This window comes from Lycium barbarum, chromosome 1 (assembly GCF_019175385.1).
Source record: "Lycium barbarum isolate Lr01 chromosome 1, ASM1917538v2, whole genome shotgun sequence".
NCBI classification, from domain to species: Eukaryota; Viridiplantae; Streptophyta; class Magnoliopsida; order Solanales; family Solanaceae; genus Lycium; species Lycium barbarum.
In genome coordinates, this window is record NC_083337.1 from 170,012,792 (window position 1) to 170,039,936 (window position 27,145).

Sequence of the window (27,145 nt, forward strand, 5' to 3'; positions counted from 1 at the left end):
TTCTAAGATACGGGGTGTAACAATTACATACTTAGAGACTCTATGAAAGGTGCTATCAATTAGAATTCTTCTATAGTTCAAAAATAGTTCATAACTAAAAGAAATGTATTTGATTTTTTTTTAAAAAAGTGTCAAACTAATTGAAACAAAAATATATTTACAAAAAAAAAAAAGACTTTCTATATCGTCACTTAAATAGAATTTTCGTAAATATTGTTTCACTGAATTTGTGAAAGGAAAATTTAGATTGTGTTTTCCAATATAGTCAATGTAAATATCTATATATTTTAACATAGTTTATTTTACAAGTCAAAAAGTAATAATTAGGAAATTGGAATCAACAAAGAGAGTTGTTAATGAAATCAAGAAAAAGGGTCATATAAATTGATATGTTACCCCGTTAAAGATACTCCTCCGTCTCATATTAATTTTCGACATTACTAAAAATATAGGACCCAAAATACTTGTCCATTTACAAATGATATAATTAATTACATTTTTCTTATTTTGACCTTAATATTAATTACCTTTTAAAGTAATCAATATTGATTAGAGTAAAATTTATTGGCGAGAGATAAGAGCAATGTTGTAAAAGTACACTATTATTTATGATTTCTAAGGAAAAGTGGACAAGTAATATAGAACGGAAGGAGTAATATATTAACATGATTTCAAATCCACTTTTTTCGATACAAGCATCTGAGTATTTAAGCTGAATTATGTCCATAGTATTTTGTTGTTGACTTTTAGAAAATCCTTACTAAATTACGCATAGTTCGTTTAATTAGAGGAACATCAAATACTTATGTTTCGTCATGCATGGAACATGCACTAAAACATCTAGAACAAAATTACAAAATAAATGCCCGTGTTGTTATGAATTCATTGTATTCGTTAAAGTGGGTTGATGTTACGTTCATCTTTAATTATTCAAGAATGTTTTAATAAGCTAATTAATATCTTTTAATAGTTGGATGAAATTCTATTCTATACAAATGAATATATCTAGTCATACATATATATACACATTCGAAGAAACAAGAAGAATCTTAGGTACATTTTAAAGTTTATGATGAAATATATTTCTTAAAGTGCGTAATAACCTTGAAAGGAAAAATAACGTGAAAAATAAAAAAGACATGTGCATGTAACATGGAGCATGTTCATGTCCGCACGCAGGGATCTAGTAGCTCAGTTGATTGGCTACATGAACTTTCACCTTGTTTGTGGGGATTTAAATCTCCACCTTGTATTCCCCTTCCCCTACTCTATATAATAAAAAAAATTAAAGTAAAAAAATTTTATGTCGCACAAATAGCATCTCAACATTCTAGAGCATGAAATTAGTTTCAAATATTTGTACCCTAGGAACCTGTTAAGATCCTGCTGTCAATATTCTCAGACTCAGAAATGTCTCCAGATATTTTAACGAGAAAAAAGAGTATTACATGTACATCTCATATCGAAACTTTATGTACAGGCACCTTTGATCTTTCTTACATTATGCATAGATATCGGAAAGAGGACCAACAAATACAGAAGGAAGACAGATATACATGAATTGATACAAAGAAGAGTGAGCAGGCGTATAATACAACCAAAAAAGGTGACAATAAGAGAACGCTACGCTGCTGATGGGGCTTGAACTCTCCACCACAACTGTGGAAGGCAAGGAGCTCATCAAGTGATCTAGCTAGGTCTCATACAGTGGCGCAACCAGGAATTTCGTTTAAGGGTGTTCAAAGTTTCATACATATGTATAAAAAATAAAAGTTGACATATATACAATATAATTTCTACAAACAATAACAACAACATACCCAACGACAATATAATTTCTATATACTCAAATATAATTCTTCAATAATTAACCGCCCTTCACTCTATGTGGCTATGCCACTGCCCTCATGATCTCGATATTCCGAGTCTGGGCAGAAAAGAAGGATATTCCGAGCCTGGACATATCCTTTTGATAGCTTTACTTAGCCTCCTTTACCGTGTCAGTCCCTCCGTATTGGTTATGGTTGAAGCCAATCCTCTCCTCGGTAATTCACCTAGTGCCTAATCTCAAGACTCTTGTCTCGACCGGATAATTATACAAAAACAACAATAAAAACAAATTTCTGCTGGCTCCAGTAATGAGTAGTAGCCGCTGTTATGATTTCTTGGCCTGCATTAAGAACGTTATGAGGTCAAAAAAGTAAATGCCATGTGCAAGGCACGGGAGGAAAATAATTTTTTGTCCCTAAGGTGATAACGGTGTACAAAGAAATTCACCTTATCCATGTATTTCTTATGAACCTTCAATGCATCATTTAGTGCTTTTTTGGCATCCAAATTCCCAGTTATTTCACCCAAGATCTGGAAAAGATTATGCCGTCAGCACCTACAGACATAGAAATGAATTACAGAGAGGGAGAGAAAGGTAGAGAAGGAAAGATAACCTCGACAACATCATCTAGGCCCTTTGCCTCGTTCATAAGTCGCTTATTTTTTGTCTCAAGAACACTTGCAACTAGGAAAACAGCAAGAGCACTACTCTGTTCCGCTGCACCAGTTTTCACATTTTTCCGTTCAAATTTTCCATACTGCTTTAGCTCCTTCCTACTTGGTTTATCATCATATAACAATTCACAAAGAATTGGTTCTCGTTTATCGTCATATGTTGAACAAATGTGTGGATTGTATTCCATGGCCCACATCACCTAATTTAAACATGCCCGATAATAGAATGAATTAGAAGATTCTAATAACTTCATCAACATTTGCTTTCATAGTCCAAAAATATAAAGAACCAATTTATGCACTCCAAAAACAGATGCTAAGATGGATGGCAAAGTAAAACAACCATGTCTAATTTAGGCAAACTGTAATTTACTGAAGTGAGGAACCAAAAAGACATGAATGAAACTTTTGGATATTCTTTTTATCCACCCGGTATTAACTTCAAAAATAAGTAGGGGCGTCTAACCTCCCAAAGATAGAGTGAATCAACAAATGAGAACTCTCTGCGGAAAAGTACCATGAGCATGCGAAACGCAAACAAATATTCTCCGCCATCCAGCTCCTCTGCCAAATACAATTAAAGCTGATTTCAGATAAACAAGTGTGCTTCTTATGGCTTTTTTAACCTTAAATTGCCAAGATTTCTCACATATATAATCTCTAATCCCCAACTTCTGAAGCAATATATATGAGGTCCAGTTTTTCAATGAGATGAATCACAATGCTTAACTTATGATTTGCGAGTATGGAATCAACTTATAAAAAGGTGTAGTAATTATAATTCAAGTTAGCAACCAGAGAGATCAACATAATGACTCCCAGAGAATACAATACTTTGCCCGAATTGCCTAGAGTATAATATAATATGTCATTTTACAAGATCCTGAATTCTCTACTTCTTTCACAGCAATAGGTACTCAAATTTCGTAAGGAACATCAACTCTTACCAAGGTGTTGATGAAGCTTTGGATCCACAGTTTTAACAATCTGTGCTAGGGTACTCAGTTGAGATTGCACTCCCATATAACTTGCGTCGGATCTGAAATTTTCTCGCTGTTGAAACAAAAATGGAGCGGAAACATACACAGAAATGCAAATAAGTATAGGAAGTCAAAGACAGATTGCACAAGCTTAACGAACTAGGTCAAAATTACTAAAGAACACATAAATAGTAACTATAGGTATAATCCCTCTTTCTTTTGGCCTTTCCTTTCTCTTTTGCTTTGAAGCATCAAATAATGGTACCTTGACCCATCACCGTTAATAAAAACAAAAGAAATGTACCAATCTACGCATTGCACGTTCGAAGCACCAGAATGCGTCTGCTTCATTCTCAAGTAGAATAACCATTGGGGAGCAAATATCGCTCATTCCTGCCCAGAATAAATAAGACGAAAAGTTTATGAACAGCCTGGATATTGTTGAAAATCAATATCTGAATACCTTGAACATAACCAATGTCTTCATCCTTCCAGGCGTAGATAGCAAGCACATTCCAGAGTTTTGCCTGATTAGCTTCATTCTCGTAAAATACAAGAGTACGATCCGTTCGGACAACATCCAAACCTAAACATAACATCAAGAAAAAAGGCGATCTATAAGATCGTCAACAATTAAGAACTCCAAACCTCAGAACTACAGTATGTTGACGATACAATTTTGAGACCTATACTGAAACAGTTGATTACTGTAAGTGCACTGTTCAAACAGGACAACATTGACACGACCAAATAATTGAGACAGAGAGACCACTAAGGGTCGTTTGGTTGCTGGTTAGAGTTATGGAGGTATTAGCAATGAATCAAATAGTTATGCAGTGTTTAGTTATTCATGCATTACTAATTTATGTATTAGTTATTCCCTCTTCTGACCTGCATACAATAATACATAAAATAACTCATAACTTATACATGTTTTAGTTATGCGGGGTTGTAAACTAGTAACTAAAAATCGTACTTTGTGCTGAATTTTATGCATAGCAACTAAAATGCTACCAAAGATGGTACTAGTTATGCTGGTTTTAATACATGAATAATCCACTTCCTATTTCCTAACCAGCAACCAAACGACCCCTAAGGGAATGTTATAGGTATGCAACATTTGCAAAAACCACCCACAATTTTGCAGGAAAAGACTGTGATGCACTGAAAGAGATAGAGGAAAGATACAAAGAGATACCATAATTAAGATAACCAAGTAGTGGCACAAAGACAAACCGATTTGATGTAAGCTAAGCTTCCACTGAATCATTTTCTTATCAGAAACACCACCATTAGTTGGCACGACATCATTAGTATCTTGTGAATTACTTGTAGTTGCTACCTCTACAGATTGTCTAGTATCAGTGACATCATTAACTGGCGTGGCATCACTAGTTTCTTGTGAATTACCGGTAGTTGCCTCCTCTATTGGCTCGCCATTATCAGTAACAATAGCAGTGGTAATGAATTTTCCACTGCCAATGACAGGCACTATCTTTTGACATTCAGATTTCCATGCAGCATATTGCTCCCTGTCAAAACAAATTTACTATTAGTATTTAAGCTACATCTAAATACATGGACAAAAAGGAGGACGGACATGCATTTTCAATTGAAGGAGCTAGTACGCTTCTATCAAATTTAGCTCTCAAGGCAACAAAGCATTCGACTTTTGTAAAATAGTCAACTCCACCATCACTCCCCGAATATGCACTATATGCAAATAAAGATTTTCCCAGAAGACAAATAAACATCCAAGTCTTCTCGGTTCCAGAACACACAATTTATGCATTACAATGAGAAAGGTCTGCATGTAATTAGTCCATATTGTTTTGACTGTTAAACTTCTTCTTTTTTGGGTCTACCTTAAGTATGACTCAGTAGCTAGAGCCGTAAATAGTTGGAGCATCTCAGGTTACCTCCTCTGTTGTCTAAGCTCGTTTCTTTCCTCAAATGTGCTTTCGGGGTCATAACAACCCAACAAGAACTCCCAGACTGCTCCTTTAACTGTTGGATGAACCCCCTGGCATTCACACATTAATCAATAAGCATCATAATTCTTAAAAGTTAAATTTCAAGCAAAACATCAAAAGGAAGATTAGATATCGGTAAACAGACAATGGCTAATATTATTGTGAAAAGTACCGTTTGAGCCACTCGAAGTCTAAACTATCCACCTAATATAAATACATACGTCCTTAACAGCATAAGTTATAGCATAGATAACAGAATAGAGTAACATAGCATATAGAAAGAGATGGACTTCATAAAGTAGAGTGAAGTCTTCCAGGAAAAATTTGCAGGCTACTAGTAGAAAGAAATATTAAATCCAGTCAGTCCCAAATCATGGTTGTCAAATTAGGTGCAAGAGTCCATGATTTTAGTCGTCCATACTTCATTCACCCTTGTAATTTTTCAATGTGGAAGGACCAGCATCAACTTGTAGTTCACTGAATAAAGCATTCATGTATAGACAAACGACAATGTTACACATGTAAATTTATTAATTCCTCACTGCACAAAGTAAGTTTCTGTAAGCACCATAAAATTGAACATCATCTAAAAAGACTATACCCCTCGTTGGATTCGTCTAAGAACGCCTGCTATACCCAAATAACCTTGTTTAGAGAATGCAGCATTCCATCTTCTTTCACTGAGAGTTCTGCCAACCTGTCCAAACAGTTCAAAGTAAGTACAAGAATTTTAGAAAATAGGTTGTTATAAGCATTTCTAACATAGAATATTAGAGATGAAACAGAAACTAAACCAAAAAAATGAAACAAGTGTCGCCCAAAATACACATTTGTCTAGTTGTACTAATTCAGGTGTTCACCTAATTAATCGACTAACGGATCTTTTGGCTCCCAGAGTAATAATACAGAGATTATATTAGCTAGTGAACGTGTACAACTTTTTTGTTTAAAATCGATACTTCTAATTATTACTACATCATTCAATTATTTTCTTATTTTTATTTAAAAGATGTTTACTTTTATTTACTAAAAGAATGCATCTCATCTTAAACTTATTTTTTCCATTTTAGGTGCTCTCCACATATTATTACATAGTTTGTTACACAACATTCTATCCGCATATATTAAGTAGGAACATTAATCAGAGTTTTAGCCAGGAACCAGAAGTCTTATTAGCAATGCAGAGTTGTATGATGGGATAAATTTTTCATATGCAGGCAGAGGAGTATGTGGCATTATAGTTAGGGGCTCAATTGAACTCATCTCTTTCAAGCAATAAATAGTATAATGGTAGATATGAACCCAATAAATAGTATAGTTAGGGGTTCAATGTGTACGCAGACCTCCTAAGATAGGGATAAGGTATGCGTACACTCTACCCTCCCTAGACCCACTTATGGATTACACTGAGTATGTTGTTTTTGATGTATGAACCCATAACTTCAAAAATATAATGGGTTCAGTGCTAATGATCTTAAAATAATCCTGGATACGCCTATGTGTAAAGGAAACAAATTGTTACCAAAGGACATCATTAACTTGTTACCAAACTAAACAAAGGATATCATTAACTTGTTACCAATTCATATATGATATATGAGCACAAAACAAATGAAAGAAAAGGAAATAAAAAAAATAAAAAATAAAAAATAACTGTTTTTTTTTTTTTTACTGACCCTGGCTTTGAAGCGGCTCTTAGGGACATCAGCTTGGCATTCAGGTCTAATAGGATAATAATTATCTAACTCCTCCGAATACCATTTCTTCATAGCACAACCACCCTGTTATTCCAATATTATTATTAACTTCAAATATTCATCAGAATTACATCAAACATCAATGGAAAGGTGGAACCAAACAAAAAACATGTAAACATTCATCATCTGTTTGCCCAAACGCGTTCGGTTTTTAATGTTTATTTGTTTCAAGAAACAAATAGAACTTTTAAAGGACAAAATACATTATGAATGAACAGTTCTAGAAATCAAATCCAAGTAATCATAGAAAACAATATAAAACAGAAAATGAAAACACATTAAAGGTATATTGAGAGGAGAAAATTTTGAGAAACGATTCGAGAAGGCAAATTGGAATATGAACAGAAGGTAAAATATGCAACCATGCAACTGAAACTATTTTTTATTTTATTTTATTTTTCTCTTTCTAAAGAGTAAAGCAGGTGCGTGGCGATTTTAATGCTTTTGTGGAAATACGGTATTTTCCAACAATATTTACCTGTACCTTTAAAAAAAAAAAAAAAGTCAAAAACTCGTTAAAATGGAGAACAATTTTTTTGGGTTCGAACATAGGATGACTAATTAATTGTTTTTAACATATGAACTCTCTCTCTCTCTCTATCGTATTTTATTAGACACTATTGCTATGTGAGATAAATAGTTTTTTCAAATTATTTATATGTGAATAATGAGTAGAATAGCATGGGCAATTGGGTCTTTTCAGATCTCTTACCTTTTTACAATTTGAATAAAAGATAATGATTCCTTTTGTAATAACCCGATTTTTAAATAAGGGTTTAGTTGATAATTTTAGCTCAAAGGAATTTAAAAGAAAAAAAATTCGTAATTAGAATTAAAGAGAAAATAGAAAAAGAAGCAATTTAGTGGGTCAAGCCCAAAAAGGAAAAGGAAAAGGAAAAAAGAAAAAAAAAAAAGGGGGGGGGGGGGTTTAAAATTCTAATGACTAAGCAATCAGACATGAATCACTAAATTGCTGAAAAAAGAAAAAAAAAAAAAAGGCAAACGTGCCAACAGAAGGAGAAAAAAATTAGTGGGACAGAGGAAAAGAAAGGAAAAAAGAGGATAAAAACAAGAACTTTCATCCCAAATCATCAAGGTAATGACTCTAATCTTTTATTTAAGTTTATTACATAATTATAGGTGAATCTTTATGGTGAAAACATGGGGATATTTTGAAGAATTGAGAAAGTTTAGCTCTAGGATTCTTCAACCAAAATCATTGATTTGAGAGGGCAAATAACGTCAGATTTTAGACTTCTATATATCGTTGGAATCCTCTCGTTAAGGCCTTTCCGAAAACATAAGTCTTGTCGGGTTTTGAACACATTGACCCGAGGGCGTTTTCGTCCTTTAAAAATTAACTTTAACCGTTTAAGCCTCTAAAAATATAGAAGTGGTTTACCCTAAGGGTTTTGACCATTCTAAATCCGTTTTTGTGTAGTTTGAGGCAATCCGGATACTCGAGAACGCAGTTTTGATTTATTGGGAAGTGTGCTTGAATTGTGAATTTGAGGTAAGTGAGACTTTAAGCTTTGGGTACTTGCTTTTCAAAACCCATTTTAAAAATATGTTTTGTCTGCCTGGTCCATGTGTTGGGGCGAGCGTGTGCTTGGCAGAATCGGTGGTCCTTAAGGCCAACCGCATATACTTTATTTTCAAATAATCCAAAACTCTCTTTATAAATTTGTAATGTGATAAAACTATGAGCCATGATATTAGGGCATTGTGTATGCTTCCCTTAGCATTGTGTATGCTTCTTGATTATATTGAGGCATTGTGTATGTTTCCCTTAGCATTGTGTATGCTTCCTGGCATAGTTGGCACATTGTGTATATTGTCGTGGATTCATAGTGTTGACTAATTCTTTAACTGCCACTTATGACGGTTCGTAGTGTAAATTGTGTTGAGATATATAATATATTTGATAAACAGTGGTTTGGACCTTGGTTGCTATTATATAATGATATATTCATATGCATAATATTTTTGTGCCTGTTGTGTGTTTGTATTTTCTAACACTTGTTCCGGGGGTATTTGAAGTGGCGGGTCGAGGATCTTACTGGGTTATATTTATGTATAACTCACTCCTTACCTGCATGTCCATGCAGATACTGTCATTGAGAACGAGGCTGGTAATTGAAGACTTCGTGAGTGGATTCTGTTGCTGAGGTGAGCCACCGCATTGTTCGTGGAGGCAGCCATTTCAGCTTTATCTAGTTTATTTCTAGTTATTTCTTTTATTTTGAGTTTACATGCCTGACACTCAAACTCATGTAACTCTGTTAGACGCTCCATGGTCTTAGCGTGGGATGTGGGCTAGAGATTCTTTTTATCTTAGCGTTGGTTGGTTTTCATAAATCGATTATGGATTTCGTTGGCGACTATTTCACATTTTTATCATTAATAACGTTGTTGGACCTGCACTATTTTCTTTTAGTGCTTTTGTAAATGATTAAGAGTATGATATATGGCAGTGGCGGAGCCAGAATCCACACTACGGGGGTTCAAAAATATAAATTAGTTAACAAACGAAGAAGTCAAGGGGGTTCAATATGTACTATATATACATAAAAAATAATTTTTAACATTGTATATACAAGGTAATATTTCGCCGAAGGGGGTTCAGCTGAACCCCCTAGCCACTATCTGCATCCGCCCCTGATATATGGTTCGCCTAGCGGGTGGTGTTTGCTGGGTGTCAATCACGTCTAGCGGGTATTTTGGGACGTGACAGTGAATCTTTTCGGATTACAAGGGTCAAACTTTATAACTTTAACTGTAAATTTTAACGTAGATTTTGCAAGTTTGTAAAAATAAAAGTTATATATTTAGAAACTACATAAGAAGCACTACTATAGATCATGATAATTTATAATTCAAATAATTTAGAAAAATTGTAAGGAAAACATGGTCAAAGAACCACCTCGTAGACTTATCGGATAATAATAGGTTCACTTAAATTGAAATAGAGAAGTATGCATTTTTTTTTTCCAAAATGTGTAAAGAATGAAAATCTCTTTTCATAAAACTAAAAAAAAATTAGTTTGTATAGGGCTATAAAACCAATTCTCCCGGAATAGTTGGTATTAGTAATAGAAGGTTTGATATCAATTTTGGAGTATTGGGACCAATGTCGATCTATTTTGAAGCAAAAAGTATTTGATAAAATTTATGTGCAAGATTAGGTGACCCCGTCAGGACATATGAATAATTTGTTCCAATTTTACAGTACAATTTGTACTAAAAATCCTAGTGGTCGCCAAAACTTGTAGTAAGATAAACTTTTACCCTTTCACCGTGATCCGCTATGACTTGTGAACCATTTGTCCAAATCACGACACAATTTATACTAAAATCACGGTGATCACGTGACTCGAGGCAAAGCAAGTCTTTACTTGTCCATCAGAATCATCAGATGATTCACTAAGATATTGAACAATTTGTCTCAAAATAACGACACAATTTATACTAAAATTTTGGTGATTTGTCATCACTTGCAAGTTTTTGTCCATCCATCTAAATTCGTCAACATTTTGCTGCCATGGGATTGAAATTATCCCACGTTTGATTGGTGGAATAAATCCTTTGTAGCCCATCCAATCCATCTATATGAAATAACTCATCCTCCCACCAAACGACCCCTCAAAGTTATCGAGGCACAACCTATTGTTGTTGAACTTCTAAAAAAAAAGGATCAAAAGTTAAATAGCAGGGCAAAATTATCCTATTTGTGCAAACTCCCAATCCCAAACCATAGTATTAGCACATAGTGGGCCTAAGCCCATACAAAACTAAAGCTGCAAGTCCAGATCCAGAGAGAAAAACCTTACACTATATCATCTGCTCTCAAACCCTAATACCCACTCGACATATCACACCTAGTCGCCCGCCACTCTTTGTAGCTGCTCCCTCAGATCGCCGAAAATGGTAAGTCTTTCACACATTTCTATGGTCTGAGAATTTATGTTGAGATTTGAATAAAATGTGTTGGATTGTTTTTTTCTACAGCCGTTCAAGAGGTTTGTGGAAATAGGAAGAGTCGCCCTTGTCAACTATGGAAAGGATTACGGAAAGCTTGTTGTTATCGTCGACGTTATTGACCAAAATAGGGTACGTATTACATATTCTACGTTTTTTTTTTCCCTTAACTGAGCATCTTTTAATGTTTAATGTTTATGTGGCTTCTCCAATAGTTTTATATTTCGTTAATTTTTTTGGTTTCAATGTTGCGCTGTTGATGAGTTACTTTTCTGATTAATCAAATTTAATATGTTGAATGTCGTGTTACTTAGTTAAAACACTTGTATGTAAAATGAAGGCCTCTGTTTCAATTTATGTGAACTTATTTGACTGGGCTCAAAGTTTAAGAAACAAGAGAAAGACTTTTGAACTTGCGGTGTTAAATAAGTCATATACTTTGTGTGGCTATAAATCATTGTTATAGAAAGTGATCATTCTTTTCGGCACGGACTATTAAGGAAATAGATTCACATAAATTGAAAGGGAGGGAATATGTATATAAAAAAATTAATTTTGCTGAGCTTATGAAGGATGTGTGTAAGGCCTATGATGGAACATGATTACTTGCCTACATTGTCTGATCATATAAGTTTGATTGAGCAACATGATCCGAGGCCTTGTTGTAAGGATTGGTCAATAATAGTTTTCATATATTTATGATGGTGAAGTTTTAAATTAGGAACTACAAAAAGCATTTGGAGTTATTGATTACTTGGCTTGTTTGAAAAGCTGTTTATGCACTGTCTCATTTTATTGGTTTTTTAGTCAGCTGGTATTTTTGTTGATGGATTTTGTTGTTTGGTCATGGATTCCATGGGTTAATCCTCCTTTATGCTGTATAGTTTGGCCAACTCCACACAGTTTGTTCCTTTTTGTTGTTCTGTTTCTCTCATCATGTGTGCATAGTTCTTCATATACTGATTTTTTCATGACGAGTCTACACAAGGCAATAAATTAGAGTCTCTGGTGCGCTTTGTCAATAGTGTATTCAGCGCTGTACGTTGCCAAGAATTACATGGGGCGGAGATTCTGGCGCAAGGACCATCTGCATTCTGCAAGTGTCCTTGTGCATTCAGATGCCTCTACATTATTGAGTACTTCATTGAACTTAGGACAAAAAAGTACCTAATAATCCTTTTTCCTTATTATGGCTATATATAGCATTAAAATATCAAACAAAAAACGTCTTTTCATATTAATATTTTGGCAAGGTTTCTCACAGGTCAAATTGGGCTTTGTATAAGCACAACTTCTAGATAGGTTGTTCTACAAAAGGCAATAAATTAGAGTCTCTGGTACACTTTGTTAATAGTGTGTACAGCGCTGTACGTTGCCAAGAATGAAACGGGGTGGAGATTCTGGCACAAGGATTATCTGCATTCTGCAAGTGTCCTTGTGCATTCAGATGCCTCTACATTTTTTAATTCTTCATCAAACTCAGTCTATAAGAGAAGTATATAATATTTCTCCATATTAGCGCTATATATAGTATATCAAACAAAAAACGTCTTTTATAAATGGGCAGGTCATGTTTTCATGGGCTAATTTTGCTACCCCTAGTAAATGATTTCATAGTTTACTTTAGCTTAAGCTAGAATTGGCTAGTTGTTTAATTGACTGTTAAATTACTTGTAGCAGTTGGAGGAATATAATTTGAATTGTTGTAAATTGTAATATCTATCGATCTCTCTAAATTGATAGGCTCTTGTTGATGCTCCAGACATGGTGAGGAGCCAGATGAACTTTAAGAGACTTTCACTCACAGATATCAAAATCGACATTAGTAGAATTCCAAAGAAGAAGACCCTCATTGCTGCTATGGAGGCTGCTGGTGAGTATAGTGCTTATTATATTTTCTTTTCCTTCTAGAAGATGTAGATTAGTAACTACTTTAGCAGCTCACTGTGTATTCTACTTGGTTGAATGTTTTATGAACTCATTTGATTTGTGCTCTTCCAGACGTGAAGGGCAAATGGGAGAGCAGTTCCTGGGGAAGAAAGTTGATAGTTCAGAAGAGGAGGGCCTCACTTAATGACTTTGACAGGTTCAAGCTTATGCTGGCAAAGATAAAGGTGGGATTATGTTTGATATTTAACCTAGCTTCATTTTTTGATGGACTGATTCAACCTACCCCATCCCTGAACACTCTTGGTCACGCTTAGAGCAAAGAGATATTGTTCATCTGAAAAACTGGAAAAGGATTTTTTGTTAGATTGAAAAGACAATGTTAAATGCCATTCTTGCGCTGTAATTTGTTATATGGTCCTGTTTTCCCTTCCAAATTAGTCTTTACCTGCATTAAGTAATGGTGACCTGAAAATATAGTTGGTTCGGATGTAGTCAAAATTGAGATTTCTGTGGTATGTCTTCCATCACAAACTGATACAATTATATTGATTTTGCAGAGAGCTGGAGTTGTGAGACAGGAGCTTGCAAAGCTTAAGAAAGAGGCTGCTTGAGAACACTCGTTGATTAGTGAAATTGGAATATTAGATTTTTGGAAGTTGTACTTGTTACCTTTGAGATTTTGTTGCACTAAGGGAAGCAAAGCATATTTTGGTTGTTACTTGAACGTCTTTCAATAGTTTTTCTGATCTATGATGAACGATCTCTGCCAAGGATTCCCTTCTCTGTCATTTAATGTAATAGCTTTAATATCTTTTTGTTGCGTGCAAGGAATTAACTCGATGACTCCCTCAGATGTTAAATTGGCAAACGTGATGTATTTGTTTTAGTGGGAGAGCTATAGGGGATTATTGAGTTTTGAAGGCTGTGGTTGGCCCAAAAGGACCTCTGGTTATCGGTTTTTTCAAACCTAGAGAAAAAGGGGTCAGCCCTTGTCATTCTTTATTGTTCGGTTCAGTCGGTAAATCATTTCAAGTAATGTGTAGCTCAGTGGAGAGAAATGGTGCAACAAAGAAAGGGCATTGCAGGAAGTAGGTTTAGGCGTCAATTGTTTGCACTTATTTGAGGTCTGAATCTGAATGGTTTAGACCTTAGGCCATTAAGTGTTTAAGTACATTTGTTTGCAATAAGATCTAAACACTTATTAGGTCTGAATATGTCTTATAGCTTGTTTGGCCAAGCTTATTTTTCTCTCAAAAGTTTTTTTTTTTCAATAAGTGTTTATTTTAAAAAAATGAGGTGTTTGACCAAGCTTTTGGAAGAAAATAAGTATTTTTAGGGAGTAGCAGAAACAATTTTTTAGAAGTTAAAAAAATAGCTTTTGTTTAAAAGTATTTTTTTGAAAAGTATTTTTGAGGAAAATACATATAAAGCACTTTTTAAAAGTTTGGTTAAATATTAATTGCTGCTCAAAAATATTTTTTTAATTAATTGGCCAAGCACAAACAGTTTTTAGGCAAAAGTATTTTTTTGAAAAGTACTTTTTAAAATAAGCTGTTTTTAAAAGCTTGGCCAAACATGCTGTTAATCATTAAGATCTTGAATGAAGTCTTAATATCATTAAAATGTATTTTTGTATGGAAATTTTTTACCACCAGTTTCGGCCCTAACCCCACCTTTACCACTCACTCTCCACTCCAACCCTAACCCACCCTCACCTCAACCCTACCCATCCACCTCAACCTCACCCCACCACCTACCCACCCTCCACTCCAACCCCACCCCACCCCTCCACCTCAACCACACCCTCCACTCCCTACTAGCAATCCCACCCCACCCCACCACCAAGCCTAACCCTACCACTAACCCACCCCCACTCCTTACCTTCCACCACCAACCCTACCCCCACTACCTCCCACCCCGTACCACTCACCCCAACCATCCACCCCCACTCACCACCCACCACCCACAATGACTACAAAACATCTCCACCATTACTAGTGAACATAAGTGTTTCATTTTTTTTTATTAAATAACATTTTATTTTGTTAAATTTGTATTTATTTTCTAATATTTAGTTACTTTTTAATTTGAATTTTATATTTATTATATTTGAATAAATATATTATGCATATTCAGACGTTGAAAAACAAACAATCTTAATCATTGAGTGTTCAGACCTAGAGACAACATCTTAATCATTCAGATGTGCATTCAGATTCAGACGTCTTAATCTTAATGAAAACAAATAAAGCCTTAGTCATATGAGGTGGATATATGTAGTCAGTTCCTATCAAGAAAAGGCCTAGCCACTGTGAAGGCAATGCAAATAAGAAAGATCATATCGAAACATGGTGTCTATCATTAGTAGAAGAGCCACTCAAGAAAAAAGAGGAAAATAAAGCAGAAAATTCGATTAACATGAGGCGTGCGTATTTCTCTCAGAATAGGTTGACCGGATATTTATATTTAGTGATTGTGTCTTGCATGACAGAATTTCAAAGATTGATGAACTTGAGAATAGATTCGTTGACCTTGCTAGTTCCATACGATAGTTTCTCCAGGTAAACATTAGTCTGTTTGACTAGAATAGACTATTACGATACCTTTCCCTTCAGTCCATCCCCGAAATGAATGGTATCTTCTACCAATATTTAGTAGTAATAATTTAAACTTCAAAAATTCCCTTTTACCCTTAATGAAATGATTTATTGTCATAAAAGTTCTATGATTTATTTTAGACCACAAATTTCATACGTCTTGCTTTTTCTCTTAAATTTTGTGCGCAATCAAATACAGTGCACAAGTACCCAAGTTCGCCCATGGTGCATCCAAAAGACGTAGGAAAATATAATACGTTTATACTGTCCTTTTAGTTTGACCTCTTATACTTAAGCTTATACAATTCCTTAAAAGGGGAAGCCTCCTGTGCAAGGTCACCAGATGACCCATATTCTTCACTTTGGTGCAAGCCAGGGCGACTGCAAAACCTTGCAGGCTCAGTTTCACAAGTCAGTATTAATCATTCACAAAACCAGTACTAGAGCAGAATCCCACTATCAAATATTCTTGAGGCAGAGTTAAGCAGAAGCACTTAGATCCCGTAAAAGAATTCCTTCACTAGGCATTCCATTAAGGCATAAGGTAAAAGTTACATTAATTCGTACAACAATAATAGTTATTTAAGCTATTCGTTCCATACATATATAAAACTCTCGCACTTTACTCAACATTTCTTTGGATGAGTATGCACTATGGTGGCCAGAAACTCTAATTGGAAAAAAAAAAAAAAGGCTGGATAAGCTTCAATTGCACATAGAAGGTACAACATTACCAATTTACAGCACTAGAGACATCCTTAAATAGGAATCAATGTTCAGACAATCAGGAAATTCTCTCTTTACAAGTGCATTATCTTACTTCCTGATTGAAAGAAATTCAAAGCTTCGAAGAGGGTTATCATGGCTACCCTTTGTGACTGAAGCTCGGGAGAATGATGATGGTTTTGTTTCATATCCCTGCTGAATTCTTTGTGTAGTAGATAGACGGCCCGTGCATGACACTAATCTGCTTGAGCGACTATCAGTGAGTTCAGCAGAAGATGTCGGTCTGCTGCTTGAAATGACAGCCCTTCTAGAAGAACTGCCATTTCTCGAGGTACGCCCTCTTTCTGAATCACCTTGCTGCAAATTAGAGTATAAGCTTTTACCACTTTAGCATGCAACAGCTTTTTACCTAGTAGCTCAATGCGACAATTCAAAATTTTCCATCACATAACATACAGAAATATATCTTTAATTCAGAGTTTAGCACCACATAAAATATAGAAGTATAGCTAAACAGTACATAATTTTCTTCTGCCACTTCTAGTTAATATACGAGTAGAATAAACTAGGGGTGCCAGGCGTATTGAGCTTAACTTTGACGGGTCAAAATGGACTGAGTTAATAAATAAGAGGGTCAATAAGTTACTTGGGCTAAAACTGGTTGGGTTAAAATGGGCTAAAGAGCGGGCCATAACCCAACCTGCCAATTCTTACTGAGATTTAATTTCTTTGTTCGTTCTTTTATAATTTTTGACGTACCTACTAAATTTTTTATTTTTTTATTATGGCTATATATAACATATTAAACAAATAAAATCTCTGAAAATATTTTGACAAGGTTTCTATGGGTGAATTTTGGCTACATATCAGCCGAGTTTTTACATTTTGGCTAAAACGGGTTGAGCTAATAAGTGGGCGGGTTGGGCAAGTTATTGTTTTATGGACTAGTTTTGCCACCCCTAGTACTATAAATTGTTGATTAACTAAAGATTATAGTTAATCAATAGCTATATTTATTGATTAACTAAATATAGTTATTGATCAACTATAATTTTGCCACTCCAAGCTTATTCAAAGGTTGTTTTTATTTTTTTATTTTATTTTTTTTTGGAAAAAAGGAGGGATCAATACCACATCTTTGGATGAAGGCATATCCTCTGAAGTCCTATGTCTGGAGTGTTCCCCATGCCTACCAGCTGCAGAAGTATTCCTTCTGGAAAATGCTTCAACAGCACCAGAAAATCTGTCCCGAATATCTTGCCCCACTGGATTAAAGAATTAACACATAAGCGTCAACTAGTGATAATCGTCAAAAGCTGCAATTTCACTAATAAGCAAACAAAGGCAGATGCTGGCCCATAAATTCACCTACCACATCTGGAAATTAAAAGTCAAGAGCGGATACTCATAATTCAAGTATTTAAAGGCACACATTTTATAAATTATCTGATACTCAAAACAAAACCCATAGATAGAACATAGTTTTGACAAGTCTTGCTAGAAGAAATTACTAAATGCCAAAAGAAACAAATCACCTTAGCTGAAAATCTCTAAAACGAAGCTACTAAAAATAGACATCATGCCTTATTTGAGAATATCTACAACTTCAGTTAAACAATAATACCTGACGCCCTTCCAGGCCTTTCAGCAGGTGGCCCAGCATTTAGTCCGGCATTCCCACTAGGATTCTGGAAGAAATACAATGCATACACTATTGTTGATAACAAAGATTAAGCGACAATTTTCAATGATAACATCCAAAAAAAAAAAAAAACAAATACTAACTCGTCCTCTAGAACTGGCACCGATCTGAGGATACTTCAAAATTGTCCAATCAAATACATAGTCAAATTGATAACCTGTACCAATGGAAAATTATGGTTCAAAGCCTGCAACATAGTTATAGACTAAAAACGGCCTAGTAAAGAACTGTGATAAATTTTGGACCGAAAAAATAAGTCTTTGAAGTTCCAGTGTTAAATAAAAGGACAAAAGGAGAAATTACCTTCACGAATAAACAAGTCTCTGAAAAGCCTCTTCAAATACGAATAGTCAGGTTTATCTTCAAATCTTAATGACCGACAATAGTGGAAGTATGATATGAACTCGGATGGATATGATTTGCACAGCACCTGTAATGGACACAAGTTGGAGTCTTCTCTCAATTAACTCATCAGAGGCAAGATGGCCTAGGCCAGAACATTATCCACAAATAGCTCGGGATAATTAACCAGAATAAATCTATCCATATTTGACACTAAAAAGGGTAATGTGTCGTGTTACTATTATTCTTCAACAAAATATTGGGACGAGGAGGCTGCCTTGTCATGACAGCTGCATCCATAATTCACAAAACTTAATGTAGGTAACAGATCACCATATGTACTGATATTTAGAAATAAGTACCTCTATTGGTGTTAACATCTTTTTCTCGCTGATTTTATCGTATTTCTGCTTCTTGGTACCAGCTTTCAGTCCCTGCCATGGAAGGCTGAGCCAAGAAGAAACCGTCCCAAGTCAGAAAACAAGAAAACCCCAGATTTTACAATAAGAAGAAACAGAACAAAGTCAGAAATATGATTAGAAAAACATAAAGTCCAACCTTCCTCTAAGAAAATACATCAGCACATAACCAAGAGATTCCAAATCATCTCTTCTGCTTTGCTCTGCCATAAGAATGAAAAAGGATAACAATTGATCAGTTATAAATGATATTGAAGCTAACTATGCCCCTAATAGTTCAAGAATGTAAACAAGATACACCTACCAACTCCAAGATGTGTGTTGACACTCGCATACCGAGCAGTTCCTGTCAGATTCTTGTTTTCCCTGCGGAAGAAAACAGAAAGAATACCATATATAGGCAGTCAAGATACGAATTTCTCAAAGCTGAGAGGAAAAGATTTAAAGAATGAAATAAGAATTTGACCAGCGCATTTTTTGGACGTACACTTTCCTTGCATTATCTTAATGCAAGATTTACATTAAAGAAATACCACACTTACCTACCCAATCCCCCCCCCCCCCCCCCCCCCCCCCCCTCAGCACAGAGTCATTATCTTTTCATCCTTTTTCTTTTACTGTTCTTCCATGAATGACAAATGAAGTCATGAGGAAAGATAAAAAGAAAAAGCTCTTCATTTTCATATTGAAGCAGATAGTCCTTTAATAAAGCTATATATATAAAACGACAGCAAGGACCAGACCAAGTCAACATTGTTGTTACCTGTATGGTATATGCTTGTGAGTCTGGAGATCCCTATATTTTTTGGCAAGCCCAAAGTCAATTGCATAAACCTGTCATCAGTATTTAGACACCATTGGATCAGCTACCAACACTTTATTTTCCTTGAAGCTCTTACTTCAGCATTGGTATTCGGTAAGCATAAAACATCCAATTACAGACCTAGAGAACCATAACGGTAAATCAAACAGATAAGTATAACCGCTAAAGCTTAAAGAGAAAAGAAACATAAACTTTAACACCAACACCATATCATCCAGCCCTTTGTTAAAATTCTCAAAATACTAACAGAACTACAAGTATCTCAGAACATCAGGCACTCAATTCAAAACAACCAATGATGCAGAACTATTTTATTCATTTTTTTATACAGTAAAGATGATAATGATCCTCAACTAATAGAGGAAGAAAAGAGCTGCTGGAAAACAGACACATCCGTAAGCAGCTACTTGTCCAGAACCATGATGAATACTTACAAGCTCAATTTAATGGTGCCAAAAAGTAAATGTGTTAAAATTAGGACTGAGAAGAATCTATATTTTTCTCTGTCTGCATAGGTAAAAAAGCAAGCCATGACATATACTCCAAGCACTTTCAAACTCTAACAGGGCATGAACACGTACCTGGTTTGCCTTGCGACCTAGGCCCATTAAAAAGTTGTCTGGCTTTATGTCACGGTGAAGAAATCCTCTGGAGTGCATGTATTCTACTCTATTAATCTATGAATGGCACAGGACAAGTTATTATCACCTCAAGTACATAGACAAATGTGTGACAAAGTTATTCTCTGAAAAGCAACGGCGTGTGGGTACTTACGAGTTGATCCGCTAGCATTAACACTGTTTTCAAAGTAAACTTCCTGTTGCAATAGTTGAAGAGGTCTTCCAAACTTGGTCCAAGAAGGTCAATGACCATTATATTGTACTCACCCTCAACACCAAACCATTTGAGGTTAGGAATCCCAGCTTCATCAGAATGGCAAAGATAAGGAGATTAATTCACTATTCATAATAGTGCCATTGGCAAATTTACTTAACAAAAACTTCACACAAGCCCATGAAGGCCAAAGACATCATATTTCGTAGTTAAGAATAGATGTTTATAGAATTTTGTATTTTGGTGTAGGGAAAGCATGACAGATGCCTTGTCAGTTGTCTCAATACTTTGAGTTTTTGGAATTATTAGGGATGAGATTGTAACAGTTATGCTGTCATCTTTTGGACGTATTTTGCAGTACTTTGTTGGTACTTCTTTAAATGATAGTGGTTTTCGGACCAGTTTGTGCGAATGTTGATACTCCACCAGGTACCTGCTACCTCCTACCATCACAAATACTGGATAACTATGTCCATCAAGGCTTAGGCAGATGGGAAAAAATCACCTTTTTTTTTTTTGCCTCTACTGGGTTTTGAACCTAAGACCTCATGGTTCTCCTCCCGCTTTATTGACCACTACGCCACACTCTAGGGTGCTACTTCCTTGGTACTTCATAAATGAATTTGCCTTACCTTATTAAAAAAAGTTCAAACAAGCCCATAGAATATAAGGTTCTTTTTTCATTAAAACAATAACTTGCCATGTAAAATAAAAGTTGCATAAAAATGAATAGCAAAAACCTCCAAACAAACAACTAGATAAATCCATTTAGTTGAAAATCAAAACAAGAAGGGGTCAGCAAGTGCAAGGTTCTGAAAAGCAGATTATAATAGTGCTTTAGTTTTTTTTAATGAAGATTATAATAGTGCTTTAGTGGCACTCCACTGTTCTCCTCTCTTTGTTTTGCTTTAAGGCTTTTTTTTTTCTTTTTCTTTTGGTTGGTTGTTTCTTATTAAAATTTATTATCCAGGATCAAAAATCACGTTTGCAACATATGTTGAGAAGAGATGATAAGCAATATCGGGAGGTGGAAGTGAGACTTACTTCCTCCTTGGAGTAGCATATAAATTTTCGATTCGTAGTGCAGTTGAGGATGCCTTGTCTTGACAGATTCCTGAAAGTTGAAATAACAATAGAAAAAACCCTGAGAACGGTCCAATCACGTCAAAAATCAAGAGTCTTTAAACCCATAACGCGCAAGTCATTAAAACAGATAATTGTGAAATAACTGAGCCAAACATATCCAGAAAGCTAGTCTTGCATTCCATAAGCAGCAAGATACCAAAAGAATATAGAAGCTCACGGAATGAGAAAACATGGCTGATTTGTAACTCAACTTCACAAACGTTTCTTTTTTGGTTAAAGCCCTTCGAAATAATCAAATAAACAAAGTTGACACCTTTTTCTAACTAGACAGCAGAGATCTACATAGACACAACCACTTGTAGAAAACATAGTTATACAATAAATTAGATGCTACTTTGCAATATCTCAATGGATGTACTAGTTGAGTTGACCCAACTTACAAATGCTTTTATTGGATATACACAGTTGACTATTCAGCCAAAATTTTAATTCTTTATTCCCATAACATACAGGTGACTAAACACATACTTTGGAAAAACCAAGCAAATTAAATCCAGAAAACTAGTCTTGGTTCCACCAACTTACAAATGCTTCTATTGGATATATACCTCAAATTTTCAGAATAGATAATCATGCTAAAAAAAGTTTCATCATTTCTTGTTGTTCCTCAGCAGAGTAAACCAAGCAATAGATAGAAAATTCAAAACACTGCAACCATCAGAATGACTATACTGAACAAGAATTACTTGAGATCTCAACAGATTTACTCAACATGATAATGCCCCACAACTCTTGTGATATTAAAAATATGGGCTATATTTCATGATAACAAGAGAACCAAGCACCATAAAAGCAAATGATCTGTATAAGCCATTAGTTGCGTTCAAACTAGTTATCCGTGTAGGATAAGTGTGACATTAAAGAACCCCTAATTTGCCTTCAAAGGTGAGCATTGGACTGAAATGGACTGAATAAAGCGGAATAGACATACAAGATTCACATAGCTGATCTCAACTGATGTAGACGATTAATGTCACAATAACAATAGAATGCATTAGACATTACACAAGAAAAATGAATGCGATCACGTGAACTCATACCAGCTTAATGGCAACTTCTTCTCCATTCTGTATATTCACACCTGAATCAACAAAGGTTTTGAGCAGGTAAAAACTACCAATAACACAAAGGCCAAAATCGACGAGCAAAATCAATGGAACATACCTAAATAAAGCTCACCAAAAGACCCACTTCCAATCTTCCTTCCTAGCTTAAACTTCCCACCCACAACATGATCCATGGTGATTCAATCACCCTCTTCAAAATTACCAAGAACTAAACTTTTACCGCGATGATCAAACTTTTTAACTCAAATTGTACCTCAGTAAATTTAGAAAAGAGAAAAAGACCCAAAATTTCTATACCCAGGAATGTAACCACCTTCAAGGGTCCAAATCTATGGTTAAACAATACAAATTTCAATAATAAAAAGACCCACAATTCCTAAAAGTTACCAAGAACAGAACTTTTTACAGCGATGATCAACTTTTTTACTCTGATTGTACCTCAGTTAAAAAAGGGCCCAAATTTTCAATACCCAGACAAGTAACCGCCTTTAAGGGTGGAAATCTATGGTTAAAACAATGCAAATTTCAATAAATAAAAACCCACAATTCCTAAAAATTACCAAGAACAGAACTTTTTACAGAGATGATCAACTTTTTTACTCCAATTGTACCTCAGTAAATTTAGAAAACAGAGAAAAGACCCAAATTTTACCCAGAAAAGTAACCAAAATCTATGGTTCAAGAATACAAATTTCAATTAAAAAAAAAAAAAAACCACAATTCCTAAAAAATTATCCAGCAACAACACTCTTATTCAGCTACATCCTTCAATAAATACAAGCCACAGGCAATCTTATTGGAACCCCAATTGATGAATAATAAAAAAGAAATCAATGTATGAAGAACCGATAAAAGTAGAAACAAAAACCGCGTATATAATAATAAACTTTCGGTTAGTTTTGACAGAGGAAACAAAAAAGAAGGGGGTAAAAAGGGATGAGAAGAAAGAAAAAAAAAAGGGGGCTTTTTAGAAAAAGAAAGCAAAATGATTATTGATGCTTCTGTGTGCTGTGGAAAAGCAAGGAGCGCTATGAAGAGAGAGAAAGTTTTAGAGAGAGAAAGGGGATTATTATTGAATGAATATACTCTGTCTGTCTACGTGTGGGTGGGGATTTGGTGAAAAGGACGAAATGCAAGGTTGCATATGATTTTCCTTTGTTGTAAACTTTTTCTTGTCTATGGGTGTGTTCGGTGGAAAGGTAAATGTTCGTACCAAAAATATTTTTTAATAGTAGCAACATTATAAAAGGGCGGAATGTTTGGCAAAAAAAAAAAAAGTTTGTACTCAATCAATTTTATATGAACAACATATTGAGTGTAATTTATAAATGGAATTGGAGAGAATGATGTGTAAGCAATCTTAATCCAATTTTGTGAAGGTGGGGGAGATTGTTTACCAACGTATTCTTGGGTCAAATAATACATAACAAACTCTCAAGTATGGAAAGAAAATATAGTGGTGAAAAAGTTATGCTCAAAATAATGGAGAAGAGAACGGTACTAGCAATAAATAATACGATAACAGAAGTAAAGGAAAAAATCAAGTAATAATAAAATCGATAAGGGAAACTAGACAACGCTCGACTACTTACTAATCTTCTACTATAATTTTCGATCTCTATATCCTCTTATATAAGATCATGTCCTCGGTAAGTTGCAGGTGTTTCATTTCATGTCTAGTCACTTCTTCTCAAAACTTATTCGGCCTACCTCTACCTCTCTGCATATTCACTACAGCCAACCTCCCACGCCCAGTTCCTCAATTGGCCATCTGTGCATCTCATCTTCACATTCACATAATTGAACCATCTCAGTCTCGCCTCCCGCATTTTGTCCACCGTAGAGGCCACTCCCACCTTGTCCCGAGTATCTTCGTTCCTATTATTATCTCTCCTAATATGCCACCCGTTCACCTTTACATCCTCATTTTTGTTATTTTCATCTTCAGAACGTGTGAGTTCTTGATCGGCAACACTCTGCCTTATACAACATAAATGGTTTATAAAACTTACCTTAAGTCTTTATGACACATTCTTATCACTTAAGACATCGGATGCGTGCCTTCATTTTATCCACTCCACACCAATACCAAACACCATCCTCAATCTCCCAATTTGCTTGAATTATTGACCCAAGATACCTGACTTGTGTATCGACCCTCACATAGAAATTACACTATATATTAATCGAAACTAATGCATATAATTACAGTTTATTGAGGTTTTTGTAACCTCCTAAATTCCCGATCCATCTCTTTTTCCAAAAGCTAAAGAAAAGAAAAGGAAAAAAGTCAAGCGACGGCTAATGTTGTGTGCCGCCGAACTCCCGTCTTAGCTGTAAGGATAAAACTTTTCTTCTCATCTTCTCCAAACGTGCAAACTACTGATCCACTTCACGCTCTATTCATCTCATCATTTTCCATTTTTCTTGCATTTTAATCCTCTCCTTTTCATATTTCTTAGTACAATTTTGTCTTGTAACAGTTAAAGTTCGGTTTAAAATAGGACTTTATTTATTTATTTTGTGGAGTTGGTCATACAACTTTGTAAGGTGTAAGAAGTCCTCTTTTAAAACTGTAATCTTGATATGGTGGGTTGTATATGATCTCTTTATCTTTAATCAGAAAATCACAATTTGAGTCCTTGAAATGGAGAAATATCTGGTAGGGCACGCTTTTCATTTAAATATACTCTACCTGATATAAATTTGAATTAGTCAGATTAGTGAATTTTAAATACCACATGAATAAAATAACTAATCCTCTTTCAGTTCTAATGCTCTAATTTTATATTGATTGTCGTTTTAACTACCTAGTCAGTCCTTCCACCCGTAATCAGAGGTTTCAGGTTGGAGCCCTTGAAAATGATAAAATTCTATTGGGAGTGTCACCCCCATAAACGGATCGTATCTAATCAGGCTCCAATACGGATACCGATCACTGAGCGGAAAAAGACAAAAAAAAAAAAAAAAAACCTAGTCAACTGGTCCTATATGTGAAATATGCATTCACGTTAGAAATTTAAGCGGCTTAAAAAGGGAATGACTTATTTATTTTCCGGTACTTACTGTTGGAGAATAAATTCCAGATTTAAAGTCCTTACGGTGGTTATATTGGGACCCCAACAAGCTGGAATTTTAAAAAATGGAGACAAGAACAGGAGGAATTAGGAAAACGTGGAAAGAACAACTGACCAACCATTTTTATTGATACTAAATGGCCTATGCCCGGGCCCAACACTTCGGATTATAGTGTATTTATGTATATATAGTTGTGTTTAAATAATGATAATATATATATACTGTGTTCAAAATACGATTAATATAACATTGTAGTTTGTGCTCCGTATCTAGAACTTTATTTTATTCGTGTTTGCTACGAAAATTTATTAATACTTTTTAAAAGAGAAGACTTGTTTAAAAAGAAACGATTTTCTTCTCTTTGAGATAAAACAATAGCAATATTTAAGCATTAGTTGATACTTTCAATTTTAATTCGATTAATTTAACGGTGTAAATACTTATTATTTTTTATCAAATTTTGATTTAGATAATTCTAATTCAAATTATTAAATTAATTTTACATGTTTAAAATGAAAAAAAGTAGAAATTGATTTTTTCCTTATTCTAAATAGTCCATCATTATTGATTTAATTGTTTGATTTTCTAAGCATTTGTTTTTTAACATTATTTGTTTTATTAATGCAGGATTCACATTTTTTTTAATGTTGCTTGATTCTGTTAATATGGGATCTACTATTTTTTTTTCCGTGAGTTTGGATGTGGTGAGTTTTACTTTTTTTTTTCTTCCTTTTTTTTATTGCTTGGTGTTATTTAGTATGGGGCCCACCCTTTTTTTTAAGGGACAACAGACGATGAACCCATGCTTTATATAGTTTCTTCTTTTTTTATTTTTATTTTTTATATTGTTTGGTGTCGTTTAGTATGGGGCCCACCCTTTTGGACATTATTAGTTTGCATTATTTTTATGTATAATATATATATATATATATATATATATATATATATACATACTATGTTCGAAACACAATTGATATAACATTATAATTTGTGCTCCGTATCTAAAACTTTATTATATTAGTGTTTGCTAAGAATACAAAGCCTGCACTTTTTTTTTTAATATGGGGTACTATGTTCAAAACACAATTAATATAACATTGTAGTTTGTGCTCCGTATTTAAAACTTTATTATATTAGTGTTTGCTACAAATATGCATGATGTTTAATATGGGGCCCACAATTATTTTCACATTTATTAGAGTAAGGAAAAAATGAAAAAGTAATTAAATTCTATCTTATTTTAATATATAAGTATTTTAAGTATGTAACTGTACAATAATTTCATTTGCTCAAGTGGATTGATACGCACGCGGTAATGAATCCATCAT

The 27,145-nt window shown here is 34.6% G+C and overlaps 3 protein-coding genes and 1 non-coding gene across 6 annotated transcripts; 2 read left to right on the forward strand and 2 right to left on the reverse strand.

Moving 5' to 3' along the window:
• Positions 1–1,553: 1,553 nt before the first annotated feature.
• Positions 1,554–8,278, reverse strand: LOC132626700 (rab GTPase-activating protein 22). 2 transcript variants are annotated; one of them, XM_060341662.1, is made up of 12 exons: positions 7,135–8,278; positions 6,060–6,155; positions 5,405–5,508; positions 4,896–5,017; positions 4,722–4,829; positions 3,949–4,071; positions 3,790–3,878; positions 3,453–3,558; positions 2,972–3,069; positions 2,445–2,705; positions 2,278–2,361; positions 1,554–2,170 (listed from the first exon to the last, which is right to left on the reverse strand). In XM_060341662.1, exons 1-12 carry the CDS (start codon positions 7,225–7,227, stop codon positions 2,156–2,158), a joined length of 1,299 nt encoding a protein of 432 aa, XP_060197645.1. In that variant the 5' UTR covers positions 7,228–8,278; the 3' UTR covers positions 1,554–2,155. The 2 variants fall into 2 exon arrangements, with proteins under 2 accessions (XP_060197645.1, XP_060197636.1); XM_060341653.1 differs by having other exon boundaries at positions 4,722–5,017; positions 7,135–8,277.
• A 2,714-nt stretch (positions 8,279–10,992) lies between these two features.
• LOC132607794 (large ribosomal subunit protein eL14z-like) lies at positions 10,993–13,929 on the forward strand. Its single transcript, XM_060321874.1, has 5 exons — positions 10,993–11,142; positions 11,224–11,325; positions 12,937–13,066; positions 13,195–13,307; positions 13,641–13,929. The coding sequence occupies exons 1-5, from the start codon at positions 11,140–11,142 to the stop codon at positions 13,692–13,694; spliced, it is 402 nt and encodes a 133-aa protein (XP_060177857.1). The 5' UTR covers positions 10,993–11,139; the 3' UTR covers positions 13,695–13,929.
• Positions 11,774–11,855, forward strand: LOC132619289 (small nucleolar RNA SNORD34). The gene has a single exon (XR_009574655.1). It is a non-coding gene; the product is annotated as a small nucleolar RNA SNORD34 (small nucleolar RNA).
• Positions 13,930–16,179: 2,250 nt separating the features above from the next.
• On the reverse strand, positions 16,180–23,950 carry LOC132607801 (casein kinase 1-like protein 11). Of its 2 annotated transcripts, none has more exons than XM_060321879.1 (14): positions 22,837–23,941; positions 22,713–22,753; positions 21,571–21,640; positions 20,467–20,615; positions 20,274–20,369; positions 19,633–19,703; positions 19,174–19,235; positions 19,009–19,072; positions 18,813–18,897; positions 18,412–18,538; positions 18,192–18,265; positions 18,031–18,094; positions 17,538–17,671; positions 16,180–16,763 (listed from the first exon to the last, which is right to left on the reverse strand). In XM_060321879.1, the coding sequence occupies exons 1-14, from the start codon at positions 22,910–22,912 to the stop codon at positions 16,497–16,499; spliced, it is 1,380 nt and encodes a 459-aa protein (XP_060177862.1). In that variant the 5' UTR covers positions 22,913–23,941; the 3' UTR covers positions 16,180–16,496. The 2 variants fall into 2 exon arrangements, with proteins under 2 accessions (XP_060177862.1, XP_060177864.1); XM_060321881.1 differs by having other exon boundaries at positions 16,675–16,815; positions 22,837–23,950.
• Between the last annotated feature and the right edge of the window lie 3,195 nt (positions 23,951–27,145).

Coding starts and splice junctions, on each gene's coding strand:
- LOC132626700 (XM_060341653.1), bottom strand. CDS start 7,227: ATGAAGAAATGGTATTCGGAGGAGTTAGATAATTATTATCCTATTAGA. Junction 4,072..4,721: donor GCTTAGCTTACATCAAATCG/GTTTGTCTTTGT, acceptor TGTTATGTTTAG/GTTTGGATGTTGTCCGAACG. Junction 2,362..2,444: donor GCCTAGATGATGTTGTCGAG/GTTATCTTTCCT, acceptor AATCTTTTCCAG/ATCTTGGGTGAAATAACTGG.
- LOC132607801 (XM_060321879.1), bottom strand. CDS start 22,912: ATGGATCATGTTGTGGGTGGGAAGTTTAAGCTAGGAAGGAAGATTGGA. Junction 20,616..21,570: donor TATGCTACTCCAAGGAGGAA/GTAAGTCTCACT, acceptor ATTCTGATGAAG/CTGGGATTCCTAACCTCAAA. Junction 18,898..19,008: donor ATGTATTTTCTTAGAGGAAG/GTTGGACTTTAT, acceptor TTCTTGGCTCAG/CCTTCCATGGCAGGGACTGA.
- LOC132607794 (XM_060321874.1), top strand. Junction 13,067..13,194: donor TGCTGCTATGGAGGCTGCTG/GTGAGTATAGTG, acceptor GTGCTCTTCCAG/ACGTGAAGGGCAAATGGGAG. Junction 13,308..13,640: donor TTATGCTGGCAAAGATAAAG/GTGGGATTATGT, acceptor TTGATTTTGCAG/AGAGCTGGAGTTGTGAGACA.